The 25,224-nt window shown below is 45.0% G+C and overlaps 1 protein-coding gene across 7 annotated transcripts in view; it reads right to left on the bottom strand.

Moving 5' to 3' along the window:
* The window catches only part of AKAP13 (A-kinase anchoring protein 13), a 324,780-nt gene that overhangs the window by 138,292 nt on the left and 161,264 nt on the right, over positions 1-25,224 (bottom strand). For all 7 annotated transcript variants that reach the window (XM_090029889.1, XM_090029887.1, XM_090029891.1 and 4 more), the window contains exons 7-8: positions 23,416-23,599; positions 1,733-1,922 (exon numbers count right to left, since the gene is read on the bottom strand). In XM_090029889.1, the coding sequence (XP_089886015.1) occupies positions 1,733-1,922; positions 23,416-23,599 (374 nt within the window). The remainder of the gene's footprint in view (positions 1-1,732; positions 1,923-23,415; positions 23,600-25,224) is intronic.

Genomic DNA, 25,224 nt, shown 5'->3' with positions numbered 1-25,224 from the left:
GCAATGCAAGGTGGATGCATGGTAGATACACAAGTGAATAAGAGGTGGTGGGCGTTAACTGACAGATCTGACATCCTGCGTTGATACAGAAGCCCAAAGTGTTTGACCCCTGCTCTATAAAAAGCAAAATCACAAGGCTAAACCATTTTGGGGGCATTATTTGGTGTGCAAATGAACATGTTCAAATGGAGTGTTTAGCTGCCTGGTAGCTGTAACTGCAGCAGTCCATAGGGAATGCTCTACTGATTCCCAGCCAACACAGATAGATACAAACAACACTGACACTTGTTCTGGAACAAGATTTTGGACCAGAGGGGGGTCGGATCCCTCACGTCCTTGCAGTGAAGTCACAGTCCTGATAGACAGAAAAAATAGAGCCTTTCCTAGAGGAAGCCAACTGCCTTTCAACTGACCCTGAATGAACCTAAATGAAATAATTGCAGGGCTGCTTTCCAAATTCAAATCAGATTAGATGTGAAGTAAAGCAGGGCTGGAAAAAAAAAATCTAGTTTTTCTGATTTCATTGTCAGACACAATATGCCCATCCGGTATTTGCATTATCAATGAGAAATGAACTTGGTACGTTGGCCACATTTTACTGTCATCTGGTGGGAAGTGGAGGTAAGGTGAAGCCATTCCAAAGTTAGCACTGTTTTACCACTCGTATCAGCAATTTCTGTGAAAATCCAGAGACATTAACACTACACGTTCAGACAGGTATGAGGGCTGTTGTTCAGAAAGATCAGTGTGTTAATAGTATCCTGGTTAACTGACCAATATTCTTCCTACCTCTCAGAAAAGTTATTGTTCTCTTTCTTTGCATCTTAACGAATGGGGTACGCTGTGTATAATCCTACTAGGCGAGTAGGATTATACACAAATATATACAACACAGATCTCTGGAGGGAATGGTGGATGTGCAACAAAAACTGAAGGGTTCTATAGAAGCTGTAAAATCCCAGCCTGCGTTTTGCATTCCCCTGCTGTCCCTAAAGAAAGAGGCTCTGTGGCAGCTACATTTAAGTATTGACAGTTGACTCTTCAAAAGCCCTGGCTCTTGATCTAACATGGCTCCCAATGACTCCAATAGGAACAGGCATGGTCACCTGCTAGGTTAAAGCCCAGTGCTTTAATGGGAGAGAGAAAGAAAAACCCACTGTGAACTCATTCAGGGCCGGACAGAAGTGAAGTCACTCTCAGAAACCTGTATGGAAGTACTAAGAGGATAGGTGAGTTTTCATCAAGGCTCCTCAACTGGAGCACTGCCTCCTGCCTGATTTTGTTCTTCCAAACAAAGAAACATCCCTGCCCTCCTAACCCTCCATTAACTCCAACCAGTTCCAGAAGCCATCTCATGCTCCCTGCCCAGTGACCCAACCTCTCCGCAGGGAGCAGCTCTGTGCTTCAAACGCATCTCCTTGGCCCTCATGATGTGACCTTCCTCCTGCTAGCTGGTTCCTGGCCCAGAAAGATGACTCGGGAGCTGGCAGCAGAAATAAGCAGGTTACATGAAGAGGGAAGTGCTGGGAGAGGTCCTGACCCAGCTCCACCTCCCAGAAGGACGAAACTTTCCCTTCTGTGTCCTCACAGTCCCATTAGCAAGACCCCATAGCTCACCTGAGCCTGTATAACGTAAAAGTCAATGGCATCATTTGTAACGCATACGTGAGCACTGCCTGTATGGCAAAAACAGCCCATTACCATTCCATAATTGCTATGGCCCCTTTCTCACCGTGTGCCGGTGGGTTTTTATGCATTTCTGAAGCCGCTCTACGTCATTCTCCAGGGCAGCCTTGGCTCCATTCTTGGCTTCAGCTGTCAGCGTGTAAACACTCAGCCCCTGGTGGTATTTCACACAGCAGTCCCCCGAGTGCACAACATGAGACAAAGTGCTCCAAGAGTCAGGCTCGCCAGCATCTTCTCTGAAATAAAACATACTCGAGTTAATATATACACAAGGCTGAAATGTTGTGTCGCCGTGACATGCAGACTGTTCCTCCGCATGGACAGTCATTGAATCGGTGACCCAAGGAAAACAAGACAGTACAGGCTCCAGGGCCAGTGAGACGCACCCACACACACCCCAATCTTGGCACAACACAATGAACTTGAGTTCAGAGCTAGAGTCAGTGACAAACTCCACTTCACATGGTCCTTCCAAATCTTGTACTTAATTCAGCAACAGACCCAGTTTTTTCCAAGCGCTGAGAGTATGTCAGCAAGCAATGATGAAGGGCATAATCACTTTTTAAAGTGAACTTAATGTAGGGGAAGGAGGCCAAATTGGCAGCCACAGAATGAAAACATTTTCCTGATTCCTGGAACAAAGGCAACAGGAAAATGGACAAGGAGGCAACAATTTCTATGGCATATACAGCCTCCCCCAGGTATTGGACTGACAATTTTAGCTTTAAAAAAATCCAGCATGGGAAAATGGTGTCTCATGTTAAATCTTCATTCGTGCAATGTTTAAAAAACTAGAGCTCAACTGTATTCCAGTATATATAAAGAGAACATATTATGAGTCAAGGTGCTATCACATTAGTCACACTACTTCACACCACGATCACACAGTCTGAAGGATGGAGAGACATCCAACTATGGACTTTCCCATCCCTGTTATGTTCAGATATCACACAAACTGGCACAGGCTGTGAGCTGAAGCAGAGTAGAAAAAGTGGAATAGGACCTACACAATGGTTCAGCTATTTCTTAAACAAGAGCCTTTGGTCAAACACTGGACCCTAATTCTGCAAATATTTGTACAAGTGCTTAGCTATATTAACATGACTAGTCTCACCAACTGCAATGAGACAACACTCATACTTAAAGGGGGGGAATGTATAGAGTGAATACTTCCGTAGTTTTCCGTTCACTTTGTTCCTTCCCCGACCCCTCTTTAAATGTTTCCTTCTGAATTGAAAATGAGTTCAAGGAACTACTTGCACATCATCCTCTTCATTCAGAAAGAAGCACTTTGCATTATAGGACAGACTGGGGTTCCTCCTGTACACCACCCACCTGAGGACCTAGGGTACCCCCAGTGTCCCTCATATTGGTTATCCATACTATGAGCAGCTGGGCAATGGAGGGCTCTTGGCTTTATTGCCTGGGAGTCAGATTAGCTTTGGAAAAGGTTCATTTTGACTGGGAAGAAAGGCATGCTCTTCATTTGAGTTGACAGAGATGAGGTATGATTCAAGGGAAGACAAAGCAGTTTTTAGTCCTCGTGCTTGTTTGGAGGCCAAGTTCACAGCCTAGGTTTTATCTTGACCTGTCAACATGGGTAAAAACCACCAACTGCCTTGTCTTCATGAAGCTGGTATCTCATATTAGATAATTTAACTGAAGAAGATACCATTTCTTTCCCTGCTAAAGGAAAGGCCTGAGCTGCTCTCTTTCCTGAACTACTTCTGTAACCCATGTAAAGAGATAAATGACTATCATAAGAAACTCACTTGAAGAAAAGTGGAAAGCAGTTACACCACGGGGTACTGAAACAGCTAATCTGCATGTTAAAACAAACACCATCTCGGGCTCTGAAGCAGAGCAGTAACAAAGCAGCAGATCTCTTCTCCAGATTGGCAGCAGGTAAGGTGCTCTTTAGGGTGGAGCAACCCACAGCCAGTTTTACACCAGAAAATATAGTGCAAAGAACAACCTTATACTGGGCAGTGGCTAACTAACTACCAGCCCGAGTAGATTTTGTAACCTCTGATTTCTGTGACTCATTTAAATTTCAACTATGAATTGTGGAAATCAAGCTCAAAATAAATGAGCCTAAGTTGCCTCCCATTTACCATAAGGTAATTCTCTGGACATCACTGGAATGACTCCTGATTTATGGAGAAGCAGCATCAGCATTTCTGTAAAGAAACAGAAGGCAGAGTACAGCTCTAGTGACTAGGGTATCAACCCAATCAATATCAAGTCACTGAAATCCAAGTTAACTGAGTTATTAAAAGCATGAGGTAGCTGAATAAATGGCTCTCCTCTACCAAGGAAACACAGACAGTTTTGTCTCGCCTATTTTCCTTTCCAGCTGTCATATATGAGAAATCACTGTACTTAGGGCAGCTTTCAGAACACAATCAAGCAGTCACCGTGAAAAAGCATATTCACCAACTCATGAGAGTAATCACTGAGATTAAAGAGAATAAAGCGCAGCAGCCTTTGTCAGCTTCCCATCAGCTTCGAGTGCACTTATAAAAAGTATCTTCAGACAAAGAATCTGCAGAATCCACGAGTATAAAGGAAACCAAATGACTTCAAAAGCCTCTGGATTCAGAGATGAATTGCACACAAGCACGCAGGACACCAGAATAAAATGACTACACCTACCTCTAATACAATTTTGCACCTTCAGACACATGCCAGACCGACCAAATAATTACTTTAAAATACAAAGCAAGCAACTTCTTCCCTATGCAAGTGTCAGGATGCATGTCCAGACAAACCTTTCCAAAGCGCAGCTGAATCTTCCAAAAGGCCTACCAACTTCTCAGATACATGCCATTGCACAGGACTTCAGGCTTAGCTGCCATTTACAGTCACTTTGCCTATCACTACAGTAAGCAGAGAGGCAATTGAGGGCTCTCATTTATAGTTCACATTTCACAAATTTCCCCATTAAGGACACTGCTGCAACTGAGGTTAGTGAGACTGGTCTTAGAAGAATTTGCTATGCAATATCAGTAAGTAAGGGTGACGGTTATAACCCTGGGTGCATAAGGTGCACATGTGCACACACAAACAGATACCTGTGCCCACAGACAGATGTTTCTCAAGTACTCAGATTGTGTAAACAATGCATTTTGCTCGCTTGCTCATAATCCTTCATCCCCACTATGTCCCTCTAACATCTTGCATGCAAACCCCTGGATTTTCAACAGGACATGACACGGCGTTTCTAGAAGAAATTGTGCTCTTTATGTGAATTCATTTTAGACTGTCTGACCAAAAACCCAACTCATTTTCACAATTATCAATTGCTGTGTAACTGTGTGCAAGCATGCTACCAAGTTGTTATGCCAGCAGATAAAAACATTTACGCATACATTTTTCATTGGTCTAATAAAAGATATCAGATTTACGCAAAGAACCTCGTCTGCCTATGTCCTTGGACCAACACGGCTACAACCTATACCCCTTCAAGCATACATGCATTTCAACTATTTAAATATTAGGTTGTTTTAATAGATGCATGTACAGACCTGGATGCCAGAGCTTTAAAAGTCCTGTTTTCACACACCTGTAACTGTAAAACTGGAGCACTGAAGAGAAAACACCAGCGGCCAGGAAAATGTGCGTCTTTCTAAAACTTTAATTTTACTGAGTCAATCCTTTCCTGGGCTTTCCCTTTTCCTCAGCCTCCTAGAAGAATGTTTGAAGACAGAAATGAATAGATATTTCCATCAAAGCAGATGTGGAAAATACTTCTGTAAGCCAGCTGCAGGCAGCTCCTTCATTTCGAAAAGCAAGGCAATCAAAGCTCATCGTTTACATTCTTCTCTTCCACCACGTCTGCACCGTGTGTGTCCACACTACTGTTCCTGCTGGGGCAAACTTCTTGGACTCGCTGCTTGCCTTGCTTGGACTGAAGTCCTGGTCAGATTAAAACATTTTCTAAAACTGAGGAAGTTATTCTCCTCGGGGAGGAATATCTTTGCGTGGAGAAGGAAGAAACTTTACAAAATTGTCTTGCAGCTATGGAAACGTGGCTCATATCAGCAAGCAAGCCCAGATGGGAATGAGAGGAGAACCAAACAATTACAAATCACTGCTGCCACCAACACTGGTTGCCTGACCCTGACCTACACAGTCCAAGAAATTAATGAGACTGGCCATGCCCCAGTTTAGCTGGCGTATTTGAAACGTAAAACATCACAACATTTGCTTATCTCCAAGTCCTGTATGTGTGGATCATTTGTTCTGTCCCAGTGAAGGAGGAACTGGACACCACCTCAGCAACAAAAGACTGAATGTCATGCAACAGAACGTATAGGGCAGCTCTGTACCAATACTGTATCCAGCAATGGAAAAAGACAAAGTCTGTAGCTATACAGCAAGTGCTAGAACTTCCTGTCAGTACTGACAAGATATTTTTATAGAAGGGGAAGACGAGCGTGGAGAAAGTGTTCAAAGACGCACTTGCAATTGGACGCTAAGATCCTGAAGCCGAAACTGAACCACAGAAATCTGGAAATCTAGTATGTAGACAGATTTTCTAATACACAGCTAAATAAAAACCCATAGACAAATAGAAGAGAAAAAAGAACGTTGTGTTAGGAAGTACTACCTTGTGCCTTACTTAAAAAGAAGAAGAAAAAAAAATCATGAGGGACAGAGACCCTAACGTGCGATTTCCTGGGGAGTTCCCCTTCCGGACTCCAGAGCGGGGCTTTGATTTAAATAAAGCAAATGTAGTGCAACCGTCAACTCACACGGATGTCTTGCATGTCTCATGATAAATGATGATTTTTCTGTAAGCCTCTTTTGCTACATTTTTTTTTTGATAAGGTTCCACTGCTTGTTGTGAAGGAAGTGAGATACGAACGCTTCTACCTCTAATATAAGAAGATGGAGAAAAAACACCAATTCATTTCAACTGCATGGTTTTAAAGCAAACAGTTCTCTCCCTCTCTTAAATTTATTTATTTATTGCTTGGCTTTGCTCTGGATTAAACTCCAAAGAAACTGTCCCATATTAAAGGCTAAGATCAGTAGCTCCTGTAACACAATGTTGAAGTTCAGTCAGTGTGGAACTTGAAAACAGCACTTCAATAAAGCTCGCAGCTAAGTCCCTTAATCCTGAAATTCAGTTTCCAGATTTACAAAGCTAGAGTGTCACTAGAATTTGAGGACTCCGAATTAGAGATGTCAGCGTTACTGTCAAGCCAACGTTCCCCCAAATCTACCGCATGGTGGTATGAGACCCTAGAGTATCCCCTTATTTTTAAGAGTGGACTCTATTGCATGGATACTCTGAGTGCATTTTTAAAGGTAACAGCTAAAATTGTTGGATCACCATTTTTCTTGGAAGTACCTTCACTCCTAAGATGACAATCCACTGTCCCCATTATCAGAACACATCCAGACATGCCACAGGCACTCAACTTACCTACACCTAAAATATGATACCAAATGAACTACAGATAGACACCCTTAGACCTACAATGCAAGGGAACTTGAATACTCCAGAGCGCCATTTTCAAAGAATTTGTCTATAATGGCTTAAACAAACTTAAACCTGGTGTATCCAATTATAGATGTCAGGGTTGGAAGGGACCTCAAAGATCATCGAGTCCAGCTCCCTGCCCCAGGGGCGGGAAGTCAGCTGGGGTCAAAGGATCCCAGCAAGATAAGCATTCAAACATTTTTTGAATGAGGCCAGAGTAGGTGCCTACACCACTTCTGGAGGGACACTATTCCAGGTCTTGGGGGCTCAGAGAGTAAAGAAAAATGTTTCAAACACATTTGATGGAACAGCAACAAATAAATGTGCATCCTCCCCTCCTCAAAAATAACCTGAAGAAAGCCCCGCATTGGAAAGCTTGTCTAACCTTATCCCAACTATGTAGTTGGTCCTTTAAAATGTCATCATATTTTACGGTAGAAAGAGATAAAAAATTGACTTGTATAATGATGACGACTCATCTCGCATCTCTTATCATACTGCACATGGAAGTTAACAGATGCGGAGGTGAATTTGGACATTATCCTAAATTTTGACATGTGCAACCAGTGCTTCTCAATGAAAGGTGAAACAATAAACAAACAGTTTTTGAAGTGCAGTATCCTGTAACTTGGAAAATCCTCAAACCACTGATCAAGTCTCAGGCAAACTATAATCCATGTGAGAAAGAAAACTGGGTTTCCAACCCTTCTTTAATGAAAATTCACAGACCCACCTATCGTCAGAGAATATGCCCAATTATTATCACAGCAAATCAAACTATCCTTCCTCGGCTCTTCCAACCAAGCATTTTTCCATCTCAATGTGGGCTGTAAAATAATAAAACACAACTCCAATACTGGTATTAAATATACTTGCCAGGCAAAACAATTCACATACTCTGCATTCCATAAGGCAAACTGCCTCTTAAATTATTTCTTCCTGTGGTTTATGTTTTCATATTTTCCACTAGCTTATATTCAAAAGGCTTGGACTTCATGGAGTTCAGGTCCTTGGATCCAAATCTACAGTCTTTGCCATTTTGAGACCCATCACAAGGTCCCAAAATACCCCTGTTAAAGGGAACTACCATATTTACCCCAAAACAAGACCCCCCTGCAAAACAAGTAGATTCTATACATAGAAAACGTATTCATTTGTTATAATCTTCCACGTATATGATCCAGTTATTGGAGATTTGTCTTCAATTCGTCTCAACTATCATCACACCAGGGAAAGCAGTGGCAGACGGGCAGGCAGTACGGAGGCAGGTGGTAGGGGAGTTAAGTGCCCTGACCCTTTCCCCCTCCATACATTACCACCTGCCCCCACCACCACTTACTCCCCTGTGGTGCCTGCCCCGCCCCATTCCTATGCACCCCAGCTTCTGCTGCTCCCCCCTCCTCTACTGCTGTGGGGCTGGGCAGGGGTCAAAACAGCCCCTCGACTTGGATTCAAGACAAGGGGTTTCCCCATCAATGTTAAACTGGGAGCGAGGGAGTGGTCATCTTATATTAGAGTACATGCAAAAGCAAAGGAGGAGGATCACTACATTTTTCACAGATAAGGGTCTTATTAGACATTTAGGATGTGCCTGTGACCTGCAAAAATTTGAGATGAGATCTAATGGAATGCATCCCCTATCATCTTTACTACAGAGCAGTGATTCACAGAGCGCAACTATGCCCTGACATGCCTTGGGATCCTTTCGAGGGCGTCATGAGTGTGCCAGTCAATGTTAACAGTGTTAGGTGTAAAAATAAGTTTACCAAGAGAAGCTCAGAGATTTGAAAGCAGAATCTGTTGAGTCAAAAACATTCTGACCTGTTGTGGTCTTGCTGAGTTCTCTGCAACAGAAGAATTGCTCTATTATTTTCTGTAGTCAAAAAACAAGTGAAACCTAACAGCTGGCATTTTCCAAGGGTGCCTCAAGTCTAAAAAAGGTAGAGAACCATTGGTACAGAAGTACAGCAATGGAGACAACCTCAGCGTGTATTGCTGTACCCGTGTCATTAAAAAAAATCTCTAATAAAAAAAAAAAAGAGCAACATACAATGGGATCTGATCCTGCTGCCAGACGCACCTACGTTCTGGAAACAAGTCTGACCACAGGCTGCGTTAGAGCTCTGCAAAAGGCAGAATTTTGTCTCCCTCCTACCATTTTAGCCACTTTTGATGAAACAGGATCATGCTAAGTCTGAATCTCTGAAGATCAATAAACTTAAATATCTTCCTTTAACCCCCCCTCCCCTTTTCTGCCAGATTTGATCCAAACAGTGCAGCAAAATGAGAACAAGGAAGTGCAACCCATGTGTGCCAGGAGACCAAAGAAGTTCTTGGAAACCACTTGTTTACACTACCCTACATGCATCTTGAAATGGAAATGGCCTATCACAAAAGTATCCGGGTCAATCTGTACTGCAGGTTTTGATAGCTTTATAGTTTCATTTCCTACCCCACCCGTCCCCCATCTTTGGGTCCTCCCCTCAGTATTTAGTAGCTTCTCAAGTCTTTCACGCTCTTTGGGTGACAGCACCAAGCACATCTAGGCTTGCTTGACGACCTGATGTGCCACAAAACAAACTTAAATCATTATGTCCTTTTCACAGCTTACCAAATCTTCTTGCACCCCTTCATTTTACTCCTTCTCAGGAATGCATTATGAGAGCTTTATCTCCTGGTATATCTGGTTTCAGAGATTCCTTCCCTGCAAGGAAAGCATGCAATTCTTCTTCTTTTAACTGTCCACTGATATGCCCCCTTCTTAAGTTGTGTAAGCATACTAAAGAGCCAGTGGAGGAAGGCAATGAGTGATAAATACTGCAGCCACACTTGGGGAGGTAGAGTAAGGGCATAAAAGGGTAGTAAAATGTGAAGTTGTAGAGGAGTATTTCCTTCATGCTCCCCTGTTCTTGTACCTACCTTACCCTCTCCCTAAGCTGCAAGCCTTCTCTTCGCCTGAACAAAATGGCACATTAGCAGCTCAGCATTTCTTCCAGCTAAATGAGAAATACCTTACTTACCTGAATACAAGACAAGATTTTTCCTCTAGTTGGCAAGGAGGAAAAAACCCTCATCTTTTAACTGCATACAAGAAAACCTCATTGAATACACTGGCTATCATTAAACTGCTGCCAAAAGCAACATGTGCTCAGTAATGGAAACCAACTATGAAGTTGATTAAATGCAGCCAACACTGAGCATGACTAGAAGACACCTGGACTGTACTGGGAAAACATGCTGATGGGAACTTTGGGGGGGGGGGGGGGGGAGGGGGGAGGGGTGGAGAGAGGAAGCTGCATCATACATGTAAGCCCCAGCCCTGGAAGTCTTGGAGTTCAGATGCCCCCTACTCTTGCTTGTTCCTAGCCAAAAGAGTAAGAAGCAGCTAAAATAAAATAAAAGGGTAAAAGCAGTCCGCCATTGTCACAAAATTGATGAGAATCTATCACGAAGATAGGTTAGCGCAAGTCATGTGAATGAACCATATGGTAATGCCCACTCAGCGCAGTCCCCCTCAGCACCAACTCTTTTTCAAGTCATAGTGAGCCACTCCATTACATACATTTCAAAGGCTGCTTCACTCCCACAGCTGAGCTACACCTTTCTTTCCCATATCCAATGATTCCTGTTTCTCCACCAGCCTTAAATGCCTGGTAAACATCAACTCAGGACCCAAACAGGTCACCCAGAATCCTTCTGTCACCCCTTCTGCCCACCTGTCACATAAGATTAGTGTGGCCCCAGCCTTCAGGAGATGGAACTGAACCCCCCTGCGTTGCATATGCATATACATTTTTGGAGGATCCCAAGACTCATGACAAGAATGCCTGGCTCCCGTCATGAGCAGAGGGCTACTTAGTACATGAGACCTTTGTTGGGGCCATATCTGGAATACACACACACACACACACACACACACACACACACATATATGGAGCGGTGCTGAGCGGTTGGATCATCACCGTTTGAGATGTTGTTGACTCTGGTGGAACCCAGTCCAATGAAATACGGAGCCTTTGGCTTTGGACTAATATCACACATAAATTTGTACTATATGTAAGCAGGTGCCAAAATGCTGTTAGGAGCATGTTTATGGAATACCTATGCTAAAAATGTGTAGTAGTTTCCAAAAAAAGGTAACACGAGTCAATCCTGGAGGAACTAAGTCTATGGGTACTATAGGCAAATTGCTACGGCTGCATTTAATTTCAAGGTCATTGTTGTCAAATTTGTTCCTCACTTCTGTGTGCTCAGGAAGAGCAGGTGCTGACAGTAAGGAGAGGGGATAAAGGGCTGGAAAAGGTTCACAGGGAATCAAAAGGCAGAAGGGCTACTTGACCCCCCAAATTTACTTTCCTTGCTGAGGCAGTGAGAAGACAACAAATTCAAGGCAAACCTCAAATTTTTAGATGCTATACCTGGGGAACTGCAACAAATTTATAAATTTTCCATACATAGAATCTTATTATTTGGGGGTCATCTTCTATTCAAGTAAATATGGTACTACCTACAACCCGCTTATGGCTTAAACGATAACCACATTAGAATTCAAGAGGAATCTGGTTTTCATACTGGACACCTCTACCAGCATCAGGAACCGCTTCTGTTCAGCTTTTAATGCCTCCAATTCCTTCTCTTTCATGTTTCGTATTTTACTGAACTTCGGGCAAAAAGCAGCAGCTGCCTTCTAACACAATACTCTGTGCATATCTATATCACTGCAAGCCAAGAAAGCTGCCTGACCTATTAACATGACTGCATGGGCGGGGGGGAGGGGGCAAAAAAACCAGACAGGTAAGTGTCACGCCAAAAGCATTAACCAAAGGCTCTGGTTAGCTCAAGAAAAGGTTATATACAAACTGGTCAGTTAGAGCATCTCTTGGCCACTGGTTATTAATACCTTTTGTGCATACCCTTATGTCCAAGTTTCTTTTGTTCATGCATCGTGCCACCATCATTCATTCCAGACAAAAGTGTCAGCAAAAGATAACCAGGGATCCTAGTTTTCTCTGTTTAAAAATCCAAAAGTCTCTGATTAAAAGAGAACCCCCCGCACTGAAATCTGCATTTTCCCATGATTAAAATGAAATGCCACCATATGTACGTATGTATCAACTGAACACAGTATTTTATTAATACATTTACAAGTTTTAAAGCAATTTGGAAGCCTACCAGTGTCTCCAACATAATAAAATAAATTCTAAATACCTATATATTTTGCACACCTACCGCAGGTGCACCCAGCAAACAAGCAGCTGGGGGTGGGAGGATGCAAGGCAGCGCAGCCTTCCTAGTCCGCTACTCCAGCCCTCTGCCAAGTGGGGGTCCAGCCGAGCTGCAGCCTTTTGCCCTGCTGTTGGCGCACAAATCTAGTGCCCCACCCCACTCCCCTCTGGTATCGCCTGTGGCACACCTGACTCCTTCCTTGTGAGTGAGTGTGCGCAGATGCGAGGACAGCATGCAGATGTGGGGAGCTGCACCCTCTCCCTTCCCCCTCCTCCCCCCCTTCCTCCCCCCCATGAGCCACTTATTGCTTTGCCCTGCTCCTTCACCAGACACAGGCAAACGGAAAACCCAGATCCCTGCAGATAACCACAGGAAGCACAGGACTTTCCACATATAAATTATTACTTCATATCAAGCCGAAAAGGACATGTAGGTAGCAAGGATATTTCAGCCTGCGCACAGCCAGAGAAACCATCACACAACAGTCACAAATGTAGAACTGAACTGAACTGAAACTTGCTGACCAGCTACTTATATCACTTCCTATGTATAACTGGTGTTTCTGGAATGAATTTACGTTATAGGCTACTTTCCTTGTAGTAGGAGTTTAACAAATCTGCCAAGTCCTTAAATTAAATGAAAAATATCAGGTGATCTTCAGACTCCGCTCTTACCTAGCGGACCACTTCAGCACATACTGAACTTTAGGTTCAGGCTTCCAACCTTTGCTGAATTAGAATGGGAGCATTTGCACATTTAAAATTAAGCATGGATTTAAGCATCTGGCTGAACTGGTACTTACAGTTGCAGATAAGCAAAAAGGGCATGGGCAACACATTAAAAGGGGACACCGGGGGATTTATCTCCCATAAGAGCATTCAGCTGATCTGTCATTAAGTGTTTCACACGCCTGTCTTATCTTGGAGGAATTGAAAAACAAAACCAATGCTATTTACCCCTGAATGAAATAGGTATTAACTTACCATATCTGAATTACTATAAATTTAGCTTCTACCTACCAGGAAATAGCATAGACACATGGAACTGTTACAGCTTGTCAGCTGGACATGCAGAAACTCATCCCTTGCACCTTGTCAATAGGTATATATGTTTCGCCTAGCCGTATCGGAGACAGATGCAAGCCTCCTTCGTAGCCTAGCTGCAGAAACAGCACGTACTCTATCCACTTATGAAAGGAAAGTGTTACTAAAGAAGTCTGTCAGCCTACAGGCACTGCTGAGATCATCCTGAGAGGCACTGAGATTATCCTGCCAGGACAGCATCACAGGTCTCAGCCCTTACATATACAGTTGTGAGCAATAGCCAAGAATCACAAAATACTCATAAAATATCTTTGTTGCCAGTAAGGCTCTTGGTCTTTTTTGCTAGTTGGGTCTGGGTCAGTTTGAACTTGGAAAAACTGCATTTGTGTTCTGAGAAGAACCACACTCTGTTTGGCTTCTTAGAGCACTGATTTACAGCTTCACAGGCAAGACACCTGGCCATTATGAAGTTGAGAAAGTGTGAAACTCTCCTGTCCTGTCCATCATCCATGAGCTGCAGTGAAATGCTTGTTGCAGACAGTGATGATGATTGACAAACTAGTGTAAAAAGCCTTCACATTTTCTAGGAGATGCTAGTGACTACTTCAGGGCTTGGTCCTGAAAGGGGTCCAACAGCACATTTGTTCTGCGACTCTCCTCGGCTAGGGACAAAAATTACACATAAAATAGTGTAAGCGATCAGAAACCAGTTTGAATCTATAACACAACACAAGCTCAGTGCACATAAACTGCTTTCCAAATGGCCAAAACTGGTTTAAGATAAACCCGGATGGATGTAGCATTAGACTGAACTGATGTAGGTTAAACTGGTTTATAGAACTTGGGTCCCAGGTCCCCTCCAGACTCAGATCAACTCCCAGTCCCCCAGCATCCCAGGATGCTTTGCACCTCCCCTCACAGGGCGGACAGGCTAGTCTGGCCCAAACGCTCTGCTCCAGCCAAGCAGGGACCTGTGCTCTGTTGCCCCCTGGCTTCCGGCCCCAGCCACTGCATGCAGGTAGCAGCATTTCTGGGATCGCAAATGAATGTCTGTTCACTTCATTGGTTCAGTCTATGCAGCTTAGACTAACCTCTGAAGACTGAATCGATTTAGCCTTAGGCACTTTGACCATCTGTCCCTTATGTCTCTCCTACTTTTTAATGTGCCACAGTTATGATGAGGTACAGAGAGGTAACAGTGTGAGCACCCTGATGATTTTGTATACTTTTAGGTGACTCAACTGAGAGGTTTAGACTGCTCCTGAGAAAAATCAGATTATAAAGGAGGTATTTATTAGCATGGATCTGGGTTTTCCGTTTCCCAAGTAAAAATGGATAAAAAAAATGCAGGTTTTCCCTTTTCACCGAGAAAAACACGCATTTCCGTTTTTGCAAAGAGCTCTCTGCAGGCTGGCAAAATTCCAGCCTGCAAAGGGTTCGGGAAGCGGGCGCCATGTGCACGTGCACACTCACACATGCACATGGCCCCCAGGCAGCTTGGAGAGCAGCTCCCATAGTCAAGTCTGGCGGGGGAGGATGGGAAAGTGAGGCCCCTATAGGGAAGGAGAGATGAACAGAAGGAGCGAGTTGGGAAGGGCTGGGGCTGCTGCCCAGCCAGGTGGTGCATGGCACTTGAGGCCAGGGGCCAGAATACGCAGCTGCAGGGCCTGAGCAAGAAGCGGTACAGGGCTGCAGGTGGCTCGTCCGGGGGGTGGGGGAAGGGGATGCTGGCTCCCTACCACTGCATGCACTCCCAGGGGAGGGGAAAAGGGGGGCACATGTCCCCCAGATCTGTGCATGGGGCAGGGGCAAGCTGGCTGCTGCAGGCCCGAACTCCCCGTCCTGCTGTCCTCCCCCCGGGGGTTCCACGGCCCAGTGGGTGGGTCCCGGTGTAGCAGGGCAGAACGGGGCCTACTGGGGAAGCTCCTTGCTGCTGCAAGCCCAGTGCCACCCTGACAAATTGTCCCTTGCCCACCCAGCAGCAGTGGGAGCGGTGGCACAGAGTTTTGCCCCCTGCTGCTGGCAGGCGGACAGGAAGTGCTTCACCAGGGTGGCACAGGGCTTGCAGCGACAAGGAGCTTCCCTAGCAGGCCCCGCTCTGCCCTGCCATACCAGATCCCACCCGCTGGGCCATGGAGGCTCCAGGAGGAGGGCAATAGGGTGGGGAGCTCAAGCCCACGGCGGGCAGCCTACATCTGCCGCCTGCCCCCATGGGCTCTGCTTCAGCAATGCCACCTGTGGGGGAGGTGGAGCCGGGCTCCGTGGTCCACTCTGCCACAGCAGTTGCTGCCTCCTGCAGATGACAGCCAAGGCTCGGGCATTGCAGACCTGGGCTCCTGGCCCCATAGCCCTGGCAGCTGAATGGCAGGGGAGACTGTGGTTGGGGAGTTAGGGGTACCAGCAGGACCCGAGGGGCTGTGAGTGAGGAGCGTGGACCTGTCCCAGTGAGCAGAGGGGGTAGGAGGACCTCTGATTTTCCATGATAAAAACCCCAAAAATCAAATAACAACATTTATAAGTATTTAGAACGTATTGTATTGTATTATAGTAACTGAGTCACTGGCCGGCTTCCAAACTGCTTTAAAATTGTAAATATATCAATAAAACATTGTGTTCAATTGTGTGTAATATTAGGCATCTCATACACACACACACACACACGCACACAGGTGTTTCATTTTAATCATGGATTTGGGGGGTTTAATCAGAGAATGTGTGATTTTTATCAGAGAATGAGATTTTTAAACAAGAGAAAACTACGATCCCTTTTTATTAGCTTGTTCTTATAATAGAGATACAAACAGCATGCCTACTTTAAATAAAATGAACAGCAATTGTGCAGCATCACTGAAAATATTCAATAATCAAACAAGAGACATGCAATGAAAAGTGCAAAGTGGCCAGCATGCTTTCCTGGCCCTGCTCAAACCTCAGCCCCTAATTTTAAAATTCATGTATATATTTTCTTCAGAGGCAAAACGTTTCCAGTCCTTGGACCAGCTGAATATTAGTTAGTCCTCAGAATCATTTCCTATGCCTGACTTAAAAAGCAGAAGGAAAAATGGACCTGAAAGACAGATTGGGTTACTATACTGTACTTTATTTGGAAATAGCAGTTAGTGTCCAAAACGCAGCTGTCTTCTTACATAGCTGAATTATGAGGTTACCCCAGTGCTCCAGACTGCACTGGATCTTGGAAGCCACTGCCTTGCCTTGTAATATGACAACTAAAATCAGCTGAAGCTCTTAAGAGAACGGTTTAAACAGGAGGAGACTTCAGGCAAAGTTATCTCAATGAAGGATCCTTCCTCAACTGGAATCCTCTCTCTTCGCTCCTCTGAAAGACGCTTAGTTCTCAAGCAGCACCGTACCTAGACTCCTCATGGCCCTGGAAGAACTTTTAGTATCAGGCCAGAGAAAATTATAATAAATCGGACAACGGCAAAAAAACCTCAAAACATTTTCGGGCCCCCTTTCTGTCTGGGCCCAGGGTGGCTACCCAGTTTGCCCATGCCTGTCTGGCACTATTCACGGCATATCACCGGTTTTCCTAAGCATTTCTGGCAAGGTCCCAGTATTATTTTGGCCAGTGGTTTACACCTCAAGAGTTGGCCATGTCGATTCTGAATATCTTATAAGCAAGTATCTAGCCAACCAGGATACCCCTGATGAAAGGTACTGATGCTGTGCTCTGGAAAGTGCCATTGACTCATGCAACACACCAGTCCATCTGCATGCCAGGGAGAGGCAAGGTTTTACACTGAATTTTTTACATTTACAGATAAAGGTTTTACAGGGTGATTTATGGCTGATTCGTAACACTCCCATTAAGATCCCTCTCTAAGGGTGCTGCGCACACTCTAATCTCATTCTGCCTTTTGGTCTTGAAGCAAGCGTGTACTTCTATTGAGGGGGAGAGATGATGCAGAAGCCAGCCAGCAGACTGTTACCACAGGAAGCAAGAATGCTCCAAGGCCTGTAAAATGAAAATTTAAAAGCTGCTTTTATGAAGAACTGCAGCAGCTAAAAAGGGAAAGCTTGTTTGATAAACAGAGATTCAAAATGCCACTAACATAATTAGTTCCCTAGCAAAATATTTACATCTCAGATGAATCAGAGCTGTGCTTTGCAGCTGAACACAGACAAAACTGCAGCAACTGTGAAGTTTGTTTGCTATTTAAGAATTGTAACCTTTCTAATTACAGCTGAACCCCTCTAATTTGCAAGGATCGCTGGGAGAATTATGGCAAATTACGGCACGTACCATGTTTGCAAGTAAACAATTAAAAATCCCAACGATGAGGCACCACAAAATGTGTACTGTTCATTTACTTTGTCAAATGCAGTTTAATTACTTGCAGAAAGAATGAAGTCTTTGTCTGTGCACTCCCTGCAATGTGTTGCTGTTCTGTATTTTGCTGAGTTATACCAAGAGCTTTCTATATGCAAAGTTTGTGAAGCATGATGAAAGTGCAAGGGAGGAGGTTGCACACTATCCCATTGCCTTTGGACAACCTAAGACACGTGCTTGCTTTTCTGTATTTTGAAAATAAATATTGCTCTTCAACAGGGATTTTTAGGTCCAAAACCTCTCTCTATTCTATAGGCATGAAAGCCACTAAGAACAGAATCACTGCAGTGCAGACAACCATTTCCTTCGCAGCCATACACTTCTTTCTCATGATGGCTCTTCATAGCAAGTGGGAGATGGACCCAAGTCAGAGCCCGTTGGCTGTGAGCCTGCAACCACATGCTGCAGACACCAAAGCAGAGCCCACGGGCCAGGATCCTTATTGTGACCTATGGCTTTTAGTAGGAGGCTCAGATCGTGCACCAGTCACAGAGGAAGAACTCCATCTCCCCAACCCTGTGCAGAGATCAGCGTTTGGTGGAAAGCTGGTTTTCAGAAAGAGCATTTGATACGCTGAGTCTATGCCTGGCTGCTGTGATTACAGTACCCTTGTGCATTAACACCCCACCGCTCAAGCTAAAAGAGGATTCAGTATGCTACTGTCTAGGAAAGACAGGAATCCAGATCTTGTTATAGTAGTGTTACTGGAACAGAGTCTTATTTTCACAGCTGAACTGCAAGGCCATTAGAAAGCTCCCTGGCTTAAACTAGAGCCACGCTCCCTGGAGAAATGAGCCACACAGAACAGACGCGACCAAAAACCCAAATCCTCTGATCTTCTCATTTTACTCCAAGCGAGGAAAGCCACTTTGATACTGGAACCAGTTGTGCAACAACTCTCAAGTACACCAAGTGGCTGTTGTAATAATTTTGTTTATTCCCCCATTTTTATTAAATTACTAGCTTTGCTCCTATTTGGGTAACAGCAGTATTTACAGTACTTGCTGAGAGCCATATAATCAACTTTGGACTAATTTAACTTTCTTGATGGTATGCCAATCCTGCTCCGCTGCTAAGCGCCTCAACACCCCAGAGTCCCATCTCATTTCAGGGACAAGCTGAGAGAACTAGATATGCTTTATTTAGTTTGGGGGAAAGAAAATAGGAGGGAAGGGGGAAAATGGGACATGATATCAGTTTTCAAATATCTGAAAGTCTGCCACAGAAAAGAGGGAGAACAACTATTCTCCCTTGCCACAGATTAAATCTCAGAAAACACTTCCAGGCTGTAAAGACCATAGGATCATGGAACAAGCTGCCCTAGGAAGTTGTAGAAACTCCTTATTTATGGATTTATTAAATTTACATGCTGCCCTCCCCACAAAAGGCTCACAGCAGCTTACAATATAACACAATATAAATTATAAAAGCAGTTTTATTATACACTATTCAGTTTGAATATTAAACACCCAACTCCCTGTATAGTGCTCTAAAACTTAGCCCTGCCAATTGAAAGTCTGTCCAAAGAAAAGGTCTTACAGAACTTCCTAAGGATGACCGGGCTCAAGGTATGAAAGGCCCCAAGTGGGAGGGAGGTCCGGAGCTGAAGAATGACTTCCCATGCGTTTTCAAACGAACTTCATGCACAGATTTTACTTGCAGGAGGTTGCTCTGAGCTCACTTTAGGGACTGCGATGAAACACAAGTTGGCAGACCCAGCTCACGCAGGGCTTTATAGGTCAAAACCAGCACCTCAGATAGCTCATGGAAGGTTACTGGAATCCAGTGCAGATGCCAGAGCATTGGAGTAATCCTCTACTGGACATTTTCATAAAGAAGCTGCCTAGGCCTTTGTCTGGGATGGTTTCTGGTGGCACATCCTGCACCTGGGAGGGGACTGGACTAAATGACCCTAGAGGTCCCTTCCAGCCCTATGATTCATAGGACTCATCCATCCCCCCTCATTCCCCCATCCAGCATACAAAGATGAGGTGTGTTGCTACCGCATTACTAGAAAGACTGGATGCTTTCAGCATGACCCAACCCAAAAAACACTCAGGAACAGCAAGGCAACACTGACCCCGTGTCATTCCCAGCACTTGAATATTAAATAAAGGTTTGGTGCAAAGCCTCTGTCCTCCTCTCCCTACCTTAGAGTGGCAACAGCTGAGAAATTTTCAGACGTGGGTAAAGGTAAAATGCGGCTCCTTCAGCAGCACGCACCGCAAGATTCAATTTGAGAATATTTACAAATAAATATTGTAAAGTTTTATTTACAAGAAAGGGGAAGGGAGAGCCAGGCCAGCTGTAGGGAATCAGGAAAGGGCTTTTCCTCCCCTCCCGGCACTATTTAGCCATGCCGGGCGGAAGCCACACAAACAGGCCCTGCAAACGGGCACTCTTGAAGGGTGCGCCAAAGTTTGCATGCGAGTTTGCACAGGGGGGAGAGCAGGAGGAGTCTGAACGCTACACGTCGGCAGCTTTGGACAGAGACTTCAGAGTCCTCAGGTAAGTGCGCATAAGGGAGTCTTAATGGGGTTCATGACTCAGAGCACAGCCAGGGACCCTGCCCCGATGCTGCCTCTCACCCTGGGCTCCTCTGAGGCCTCCAGCCAGAAAGAGCCTTTGAGTGGGTCAGTGGCACCTGGGCCCCCTGCCTGCAGGGGTTGCCTGGCAGGTACTTGAGGGCTCGGGGGTAGCGGGAAGGCCGGGAGTCCCCTAGCCTGTCCTACGTGTGCTCTCCTTGAGGCCCTGGAGGGACAGCTGAGGAAACTCCAGGCAGAGGTGAGCAGGCTGCAGGGGATCAGGGCCGCAGGGGATGAGACTGATGATTACTTTCATTCTCTGCAGGACAAGACGCCAAGCGGAGAAGCAGCAAGGGAATGCCCTGAAGCAGATGCAGAATAGTGGAGGATGGTCACCTCCCAGGCCAGACCTCTCACCGCAGAAACGGCTCCACCGGTGCAGTTGGTGAGCAAATATGAGGTCCTGGCTGCACTGGAGGAGTGTGTGATGGAGGAAAGTGCACTGGAGGAGCATACAGCCAACACCAAGCGAGCTGGGGCCAGCCAGGTAACCAAAAGAAGAGACAAGGTGTCATTGTGGCGGGTGACTCCCTGCTGAGAGGAGCAGAGGGACCCATGTGTCACCTGGATCCCACGGCGCATGAGGTCTGCTGCCTGCCCGGAGCCAGGATCAGGGATGTCACGATGAGGATTCCTGACCTCATACGGCCCTCCAACAACTAACCCATGGTCCTCATCCAAGCAGGAACAAATGATGCGGCCAGGAGTGGTCCAGACCACATAATGAGCAACTACAGAGCTCTGGGGACAAGGCTTAGGAAGACAGGGGCACAGCTGGTCTTGTCAATCCTCCCAGTCAGCAGTCACAGTAGGCATCATGTCACCTGCATCAGAGAAGTCAACCCGCAGCTCCGGAGTTGGTACCATTGTGTGGGTTTTGGCTTCCTGGACTATGATCTGCGCTTCTGTGCAAGGGACTTACTGGGACACGATGGGCTTCATCTCTCCATTAAAATTAAGAGTCTCTTTTCTTACAGGTTGGCTGATCTCCTACGTCGGGTTTTAAACTAGGTTTGACAGGGGACAAGGAGGCAGGAGATGGAGAGAATCTAGGACCTGCAAACTATGAGACATGCAACAGTACATCCCAGGTAAGTACTAAGGGGCCCATTGGACATCAGAACAGTGGGGCACCAAGGGCACCATTCAGAGATCTCAAGTGCCTCTGTACTAATGCTAGGAGCATGGGGTACAAGCAGGAAGAACTTGCACTCCTGCTTGCAGACAATAGCTTTGATTTAGTGGGGCTAACAGAAACCTGGTGGGACCTTACCCACCAACTGAGCGATACACATTGAGGGCTACAGGTTGCACAGAAGGGACAGAGTAGGGAGGAAAGGAGGTGGGGAGGTTGCTGTCTATGTTAAGGAGCATTATACATCTACCTTAATCAAAACGGGATCAGAGGAGAAAGTTGAGGCATTGTGAGTTAGGATACATGGCAGTTGAGGGGAAAGAGACTTGGTGGTGGCGGTCTGCTACAGACCGCCACATCAAGGGGAAGAGCTAGACTTGGAAGTCCTGAAGCAGCTCTCAGAGGCTGTACAGTCTAGGGACGTGGTTGTCATGGGGGACCTAAACTACCTGGACACCTGCTGAGAGCAGCCACCAGCCAAATCCAAACGTTCATGTAGGTTCTTAACCTGCATGCAGGCCCTTCACCTAACACAGGAGATATACGGTCCCACTAGGGGGAATGCCTTACTGGACTCGGTATTGGCTACAGGGGATGACCCGGTAGGGAAATTAATAGATTTTGTGATCTTGTGGCCGCCTACAAATTCATTAGGAGGGGTGCAGCAAGGGATCAGAGATGCTCTGTTCACCAAGACACCTCTTGGGGCAATAAGGAACAATGGTCACAAACTGACAGACAGCAGATTTAGGTTAGCTATCAGGAAAAACACTTCTTCATGGTAAGGGTGGCCAAAATTTGGAATGGGCTTCCAAGGGAGGTGGTGCTCTCCCCTACCTTGGGGGTCTTTAACAGAAGGCCGGGTAGGCATCTGGCTGGGGTCATCTGACCCAGCACTCTTTCCTGCCCAGGCAGGGGGTCAGACTCAATGATCTGCTGAGGTTCCTTCTGACCCTACCAACTATGAAATAATTATGGGAATCAAGAGACTGACCCTTGTAACTGGATCAGCATTCAGTGACTACAGCAGTTTAGGAGACACCTGTGCATGACACTCAGCCACTGAGATCAGAACCAAAAATTCATATCAGAAAAGGAAAGTTAAGGTGAGTTCTTACAGTGGCAAGACATCTGAGGTAATAAAAGAGGCATAATGGTACAGACTGGGTGTGCAACCATGTAAAACCTTTTCTTTTGCCTTGACAAATATTTCCCTTGACACTTACACTCTTTGCTTTATCAGGCTTGGCATTAAACCTGCATCTCTGAATATACTGTTATTCAAAATAATTTCTAGTCAGCCATAGCAGAGTTGCAATGCACTGCAGTAAGGAACAGCACAAAAAATTTACACAAGGTCAGTTATTTGCTGTTAGTATGACTTATCCGGTTATGATATTCATAGAAGAAACCTCTAATTTTGTTTTAAATGCCTGGATTAATTTAAACCCAACCCAATTATACATACCTTCTTCTACAGAATCAGTATGACTTAAGCAAACAGTGGCACAGTGTGCTAATTAATAGAAAAACAAAACCCAGAACCGCCCAAAGCAGCTGTCCACTGCAGAACTTCACTTGTTCATTTGTGTTTTCATAAGGCTTGACTCTAATTAGCTAACATTACAAAAACTGACTCATTCTGAGTTTTTAGGGTCAGCCGGAAAGAAAGCACTGTGCCATAAAAACAAAAAGGAGAACACAGCACATCTCTTGCGTTTCCCAAAATCTTTGAGGGCCTGCCCAGTCACTTCCAGCAAAGGAGGCAAAAATAAAAGTTACTAACAAAAAAACCTGCACCTTCATACTGAGTGCAACGTGCAGAGGAACAGATCTCACAGACAGGCAGGTTGCAAGGGATGGAAAGCCAAGGCAGGAACGGAAGAAATCATCCTTACTCTGTCAAAAGCTGATGCAACTTCTGATAGCCCCTCTCCAAGGCCAGAGTCACAGGCGTAGCTCCTTCATTGTTGCGGATGCAGAGAGCTCCTCTTCCACCTGGCTGCTGTAACAGAAACCACGTCAACCGCTGCAGACCTAGCCTCACTGAGAAATGCAACAGTGTCTCCCGGGGGATATTCTCTGTAAAGAAAGAAGAAAAAAAGAAAAAAGAAAAAGGTATTTGTAGAGTGCAGGTTAGATGAACATTGTTTCCCCCACAGCCCGGTTACTGGAGCCGAGCCACACACAAAATACAGTACAATGGTTGGCATAAAACTAAAAGCTGCTCTGAGCCAAAAAGTCAGGCAACCTAAACACTGAAGCACCTGGAAAAACACGCTGTGCAAAGGCTGGCTGCCAGAGCTCAGGAAAGCTGGGTGCCTCAAAGCAAGGGGATCGCCACGGGAATCCTAAGGAAAGCTGGGACTACTCCGGACCTCTTCAGAACAGACCCCATGCCCAAGCCAACGTGAAAAGGCCAATTTCCTAACTGGGCTTAAAATCTATGGAGTTGAAATACTTCAAGAAGAGCTTCAGGATGTACATCCAAGTATATATGTAAGCATTGTCCTCCCACAGAAACCTGTATGAAATGTTTGGCATTGCCAGACGTGATTCCTGCCTAGGCACAGGAAAAAATGCTAAATGTAAGGTACAAATCTAGAGCAGACGTAAAGGAAAACAGTCCACACTTTCTCTTGGGAAGGAAGAAACAGGGGTTTTTCCCTTTACAACTTGATTACGCCTTAGAACAGCTTTTTTATGATGCACACTTCAGCACGCACAGCAGCTGTATAACTGAGTAGCAGCATTTGTAAGTTGGGTGCGTTCCCTGCCACCACCTTTTATGTTTAATAAGCATGGCCTTATAGTTTGGTAAAACTCACTTTGAGCATAAGCTTTCATCTCTGAAAAATAACCCCTATTCCAAGAGCTGAAGCCCTAGAACTTTGCTCTAAACAGCAATCTCCCAAAATGAGCTGCAGATGCAAGGGCTGAAATACAGTATTTGCAGATCAAAGCATTTGCGACTCCTTGTACCAAGGGCACAGCCATCTGGATTTCAAAAATCCTCAGAATAGTTTAAAAAGTAAAGATTTGTTCTTAAAATTAAGACAGCATTTCAGCACAGAGCGGGGCAGTTTAGAAAGGCACCACTGAGACCGTATTAAACCAAGCCAATGAACAGATCTGGTGGAATACCCCGAGAGCTACAGGAATGATTTATATGTTTATTAATTTAGTCGACAACCCAGCCCATAGCACAGGTTTAAAATGGGAGTGCATAACGCTTTCTGAGTTGAATTAGTTTTTTTTTTTTTTCTCCAAGCATCTTATAGAAGGATGCCACAGTACAAATCAGTACTGACAGCTATATCTTCCTTAACTCCTTTGCTCATCTGGATTTTTATTTCTTCTTTAAGGGACACCATTAAGGTCTCAAGTGTAAAAACAACACAGGGATTTTTATACTTTTTGCCATGTGGTTTTTCCTGAGCTTCTTGGATCAGTTTCTGCCCAGCTTAATCTATATTCAAGAGCCAACAGCCTCCTGGCAGAATCTTCTCATAGAAACCCGAATTAGGGATTTGGCAACATACTACTCTTCCCATCTCAGCCTCTTTATTCGAGTAAAGCAGAAATCTCGTCTCTGTGGGCGCAGAGTTGCAGCAGAACAGAGAAAGGGTATCACTGAGTTTGCTAAGAGGCAACATTTACAGCCTTGGGGAGAGAGATGACAGAAGTGCTGATATCGAGCATGGCAT

The sequence above is a fragment of the Crocodylus siamensis genome, chromosome 15 (assembly GCF_052110815.1).
Source record: "Crocodylus siamensis isolate JL-2025a chromosome 15, ASM5211081v1, whole genome shotgun sequence".
Classification (NCBI taxonomy): domain Eukaryota; kingdom Metazoa; phylum Chordata; order Crocodylia; family Crocodylidae; genus Crocodylus; species Crocodylus siamensis.
This window is presented reverse-complemented; position numbering and strand designations above follow the sequence as displayed.